The sequence below is a fragment of the Oryzias latipes genome, chromosome 13 (assembly GCF_002234675.1).
Source record: "Oryzias latipes chromosome 13, ASM223467v1".
Taxonomy (NCBI): Eukaryota; Metazoa; Chordata; class Actinopteri; order Beloniformes; family Adrianichthyidae; genus Oryzias; species Oryzias latipes.
This window is the reverse complement of record NC_019871.2, coordinates 11,883,356-11,889,704: the sequence shown is the minus strand read 5'-3', so window position 1 is coordinate 11,889,704 and position 6,349 is coordinate 11,883,356. Positions and strand designations below refer to the sequence as shown.

At 41.0% G+C, this 6,349-nt stretch overlaps 1 protein-coding gene across 5 annotated transcripts in view; it reads left to right on the top strand.

Annotated features, from left to right (window-relative positions):
* The first annotated feature begins 530 nt into the window (after positions 1 to 530).
* Positions 531 to 6,349, top strand: part of igsf9b (immunoglobulin superfamily member 9B) — an 86,372-nt gene continuing 80,553 nt past the window's right edge. For 2 of the 5 annotated variants that reach the window (XM_023961470.1, XM_023961469.1), the window contains exon 1: positions 535 to 859. In XM_023961470.1, the coding sequence (XP_023817238.1) occupies positions 796 to 859 (64 nt within the window). In that variant the 5' untranslated portion in view covers positions 535 to 795. Of the gene's footprint in view, positions 860 to 6,349 lie in introns of all 5 variants that reach the window. The other 3 variants (XM_023961473.1, XM_023961471.1, XM_023961472.1) reach the window with 3 other exon arrangements.

Below are 6,349 nucleotides of genomic sequence, written 5' to 3'. Positions count from 1 at the left end.
ATGTGTGCGCAGTGGGCAGCTCGGCGGAGCTGCAGTTCCTCGCGGCCGTCGAGGAAAAGCAGGCAAACCGAATTTAACGCCGCCACACCCATCACATGCGGCCGGACGCGGCGGAAATCGCAGCGTTTTCCAGTCGGGGGACACGACAGCAGCCGAACGGCTGTGATGTGGCTGAGCCGCGGATGAGTCAGACACACCTCCACCAGCGTTCCCCTTTCACATTCCTAATAAACCCAGAGAAAAAAACAACAACGAGGAGATGCTGATGAAGACTTTACAAAAAAGGGATGCATGGATGATGGGCGGTTATGGTGCACGTGGGGGCAGTTTCAGAGCGGTGTTTAAAGATGTGGACACGGCTCCCTATCAATGCGCATGATACTGCGGTTCCACTACTACGGCACGCTCCAACTCACCTTGAATCGGCGCACGGCAGTTCAGCTGTCATTCGGGTGCGGGGCGTACAGAGAGCCAATACACGCCCCAAAGCCTCAATCAGCAGCCAATCCAATGACAGCAGAGGCGGACCTGTGGCTGCATTCTCACACTTGGTTTCACTATGCGCTCGTAAAACGGCTCCGTCTACTACAAACGCAACGGTGCAGGTGCTCTGTCTCGTCGGGAGAGGATGCGGATGGAAGGACGGGGGAGGGAAGGGATGAAGGGAAACGCCACGAGGGAAGAATATAGGATATGAAGAAGGGCTTTTGTTGAGACCGTGAGGTGCAAGGTCGAATATGAGAGATTGGTTGAACGGGGCACTTTGTGTGGTAATAGCTGGTCGGCAATAGTACTATGATTTGGTATGTGGCCACTCTGATAGCAAGTGTATTCAGCACCAGAGGAACGGCCGCTCAAGGTGAGTTGAAGTGCAATATATGTTAAGCGTCTGGAAGCGGGTGATCTGTGCCGTGCGCGCGCGGTGCTGCTTTTTGTCATCGCCGGATATGTTTGGATGCTTGCTCATATGAACTGCAGGGTACAAAAAAAAACCTTAATGCATATGTGTGACGTGAAAGTTCAGCCCTGGTGTGGTAGCATCATGGAGAAAACTGTCTCATGATATCTAAAATGGGGAAGAAAAAAAATCTGCCATTGCAATTATGGAAAGAAAAAAACCATACCATATCATAGATCATGACAAAGATTGGCAGTGCTGACAGATAGGTGGATGCGTGTGAGATCTGTGATGTGCATTTGAGTGAGCAAATGGGATGAGTGCGTCCTCGCTGCCGACGGGGAAATGTGTGCGTTTATTTATTTATTTATTTTTAATCATGGCAAGCGGTCCCATTTGAGTTCTGGAGAGAGGGGTGTGACCGTCTCAGTGATCAGAATGGAAAATTGGCTAAATGATGCATCGCATGCCAGCTGATTTAAAAAGAAGAAGACAGAACCCACTGGTGCCTGCATGTGATCGAAATGCTGAATTTGGCACGGCGCATGGCCGGGTCACAGCGTTGAGCGTGATGCGCTCTACACATCCAGGCCGCAGGTTGCCTTGTGCTGATCATGGAGGTTCACAAAATATTCATTCTTGCAGTGAAAACTGCATATTGTCCATTTTGCCATATTTTTTTGCACTCTGTATTGACCCATGTACTCACTTAACCTTGCTTTTCCACTTGCGTCCAGATGAGGGAGACATGTGCCAAGCCGTCGCTTGGTAACTGATCCCAATGACCCCTCATACCCAGACTGAACTGGTCTGTTCACAGATCTTACTCCTTCTAAGATGCCCTAGGTCAGTAGGATAACCACAACAGAAATATCATTGATTTTAGGGACAGATCTCAAGGCAATCATGCAAATGGGGGTTTCAGTACACTGATAGCGCTTTACGTTTTAAACACCCTTATTCAGTAACAAATCAGCACCTTGTAAATCAGTAAATAGAGGTGGGAGTTATTATCTTACCAGATAAAATATTTTTGTCACCAGCTGACATATTGTTTGTAGCTGCTCTTTTATTGAGGATACTATACTTCAAATATAATGGCACTTCAAAGACCTGGTTCAATTAAAATGGTGTTTCTGGTGTTCTCAACATGTTCTTTTAGCATTAAGAAAATTAAGATTTAAACTGTGTTTCTGAGTATTTCTTTATTCAAATTTGCCATTTTTGTTGCACCAGTAATGTTAGGTTGGGGCTGTGAGGGACTGTAATTGCTTGAAAGCGTGTAAACAAAGGGATGATGGGAAATAAAAGCAGGGTCACTCTGCACCAGTACCCCCACCCACAACTCGGCGAAACATTTCTAATGAATTACTGGCCTTTGCTCAACTGTGGCTGGGTTAGGCTCTGGCAGTGACCCCGTAAGGGATACAACGGGCTCAGAAAATGGATGGATGGATAGTTCCGCTCTGCAGAAACTATGTCCTAGAAAATGACACAGGTTTTTATGATTTTGGCTGAAAATAACATAGTCCGAATTAGGACCACTGGGAATGATTTTAGAATAGATCAAAAGAGGATTGGAGTGGGACTTGAAATGTTTTAAAAAATACATAGCCAGCAATGTTAAACTTGGCACCCCAGTGTGAATTTTTAGTTGCTCACAGCTGATTAGCTCAGTTAAGCACCTGCTGTCAACCCATATTAAACCTTTTTCTTCTTCAGAAAAACTGCTTTAAATAGTTCTCTAGATCTAAAATGTGCTCTTCTGTAGAAAAGGGACTATATCTGACCTCACAGCTAAACTATTTTGTAGCAAGTTTTAAGGTTTGTTTCATTATTTTCTGGGGCTACTGGTCAGATTCTTTATTGCCACAATTTGCTCTAAAATAAGAAAAAGAAGAGAGCAAGCTTAGGTCAAGGCAGCTGAGCTGAAACCTGGCCCCCTGCATTAAAGGGAAGTCTGCTGCATGTGTGCACTTTGCTCTGTGTTAGGCATAAATGTAAAAAAACACATGTTTAAATTTTCCTAGAAACATTTCAAAAACTGTTCAACCAATTTTGGCACATATCATGCTCCTCTCAATGCATCAAGAGGCAAACTTATATCAAAAGCAGTTTTTATTAGTCATGAAGCAGTGCTAATGAGGCTCTTTTTTTCTAAAACCAAATTCAACTTGTGTGTGTCACTGGAGCAGCACAATATGACAGATTCTACTTCTCTGTTAGAGTAAATTATTCTGTGAAATCGTAAAATGAGAACGCTGTTCAGTTGAGAATGTAAAGCAGACAAGTGGAAGAACATGGCTTGGAATAGAATGTTATTTTTTCAGATTAATCATGGGTGTTCTCAGCATTTAAAAGCAATGTAGACTATGAATGTTGGAGATAGGAAAAGCCCATAATAAAACACGGCTATGATTTTTTATAATCTATGTATACAATGTAGGGTTAAGTACCACACCAAGATGAATAGACATATTTTCCCCCATTTTCCCTATTTAAAAAACCTAAAAGACAGGAAACTACCCTGGATTGTGTTTTTGTGATACATTGAAAGAACATTTGATCTAAATTGGTGAGAGCAGGGTATATTTTTATTAAAAATTTCATGCCTAGAGGTTTATGCAGTGACTAATTCAATATTTACAAAAACGTATCCATGCTTAAAGTGTGAGTGGCTATCAGGTATCTGTCTCAGGGGCTGTCTGAGTATTGCAGAACCAAAACAATTGTGTTTTGTCTCCTGGTCTATCCTCTTACTTTTTTGCTGTGCTTGAAAGGCCAATGTTGGTTTAAACTGATTACAGCTGTAGCTAGCTACTGGATTCAGACCTCCAGCTGGATGATTAGTGCACCTCTACAAAAAAGTGCAAAGAAGATACATCTGTTTTTTTTAAATACACTATCACCTTATTCAGAGCTTTTCTTTTCAACTGCTTTTGATGTTAGAATCGAAATGTTTAGCGTTTTTCTTGCGATCATGTCTTTTAGTTGTAACAAAGATCCCTTTTCTAAGGAACCGTGTCAATGCATGCTTACACACAGTGAGCAAGGGATGCAGTATCAGCTGAGTTACAGTAGAGTCGCTGGCAAGAACAGTGCTTTCTGCTGTGCTGACTCGCTCGGGCACACAGTTGCCTCTGCAACGACTACTGTCGGCATTGAGGCACGTCTGCTCTACATTAACATTAAACCCCCATTTCAGCTCTTTACTTACACAACCCACCAGTAACATCTGAGGTGTGTCAGTCCTCCCTTGAGTGGGAAGTATGAAAAAAGCTAAAGGGATAGTGAGAACAGCAGAACATACAATTGTAATGTACAGTTCTATTATCCCCACGCTAATGGCTCCATGAATGCACACTTTCCTTTCAGTCCTTGCACATTCTAGTCGAGATGAGGTAAAACAGACAAGGCCATTTAGACAGTTGTAGTTTCTCTATCATAGAGGAATAAGAGGGCCTGGAATGTCCTTTGCAATGATAGGTTGTATGCTGTTTCTTGCTTAGTTGATATTTTGCTGAGTACTTTGTAAATTAAAACAATTAATAAACAATTTAGATTTTACGTAAGCTAGCTGGTCGGATTTAATTCAGGTAAATTAGGAAAGGAAAGTCCAGAGGACCCAGTTTGAATTGTGTATTGGTGGTGTTAACACATCAGAGTTCATTTGCAAGGAAACTTCTTTTTCATCTACCTGGGTTTGGTTGCTTCGTGGGATTGCCTTCTTATAGTTAGGAATTCAGGAAAATTAGCATGACATTTTGCTTTTTACACTGTTATTTGACCATGCTTACATAGCTTATTTCAGTGTGTTCTATCTGTTAAAAAAACACAAATATCTTAAGAGCAAATTGCTCTTTGCTTTCATAAACCATGTCTCTCTGTGATAAATGCCTGCCTGAAAGATGAGCCATAAGAATACCTCCTTAGTAGAATCTACAGTGGATTCTGTCTCATGTTTGTTGTGGGATTCATTGATTAGCAAGGTAGAACGGTTTAAGCTACATTCACACTGCCCTTGGCAACGCGCGTTCATGCTACAGCTACCAAAGAAAAGTCAATGTAAACGCGTATAAACACTTGTTTATATGCTCTTTTGGGTTTTTGCATATATGCAAAAACCCAAAAGAGCTAAAGCTCTGCAAAGTTTCACAACCATTTTCTGGCTCTATGTACAAAACTCTTGCCGTTGAAAGTTAAACCAGGATGCACTTTGACCAATCAAGGATTCGTACTATACCAAGCCTCCTCGAACTGTAGGTGGTGGACATGGGCTAGTAAATTGTAGAAAAAGAAGAAGCCCCCCCTGCCTGTCCAGTGTGAACACCGTGGCCTAAAGGCATGTTCAAGAACCCATATTTAGTGCGTTCTTACTCACATGCCTGGTGTGAACATAGCTTTGGAGTTATAAAAGAATCACTCATAAGTATTTCATAATACCATCCCCAGTCTCACCATCTGTAAAAATTGAACCTAAATATTACAAAAACACAACAAGGCACACATTACCTGTGATTTTCTCAGCACAGCATCAGTTACTGTTATTTTCAAGGGCTATAAGTCATTCCCCATAGTATAACAAAAAGCTATGTAGTGTTAATAGGTGTGATCTTTTACTGAAGCTCATGTTTTGTCAGGCAATAATAAGAGTGATTACTATTTGTGTATAAAATTACTATTTGTGATTACTATATTTGTGCAAAAATACTCCCAGTAACATCAATTTTAAAGTGTTTTTTTGATTATGTTATTTCTTAACACTCTACAAATGAATCCTTTACAAAAGTACTTGTCTAGTTTACCTTCAATCAAAATTTTCTTGACATTCACAGACAGGTTGACGCATGAGCAGTTAGTCAAAGTAATTGGACATTAAAAGACATTGTTTGCGACCAAGTACCCATGGGGGTGCGCAGCATATGGTTACAGAAAATCTGAGGTTAGTTAAACAAGCTGTGTGTTGGCAACCAATCAAACAAAAGCAAGAGGGATTCTAGCAGCAAAGTGGTAGTAAATACAAGTCATTGGGAAAAGCAGAGAAATGGTACTGTTAAATGTCTATTTTTGGCTGAAGGAAGTGACTACAGAAAGATTAATGTTTTAGGTTCAATGCCAGAGATTTGTGATTTTAAGGAGTTTGTTGGGCTGGCTTTTTTATTGTATTCTTTCTTCCTTGATGAATCCTTCCTCATGGGCTGACACCAATGCTACTGAAAGAAATAGATCTAGTGGCAAAAAAAAAAAAAGATTCACTCGCATATCTGTCCTTCTCCTCGGAGCTGATGAAGTATCCCTCTTTTTTGAATCTGGTTCATAAATTTGTTCTTTTAAATTATTCAGTCTTGGTTCTATGTGGATGCTGAAACTGACTGGGGGCTTTTAGATGAAAGTTTCCAATGTTATAATAAAATGTAAAGATGACTGGTCTTTTTTAAATCTTGGCTATAC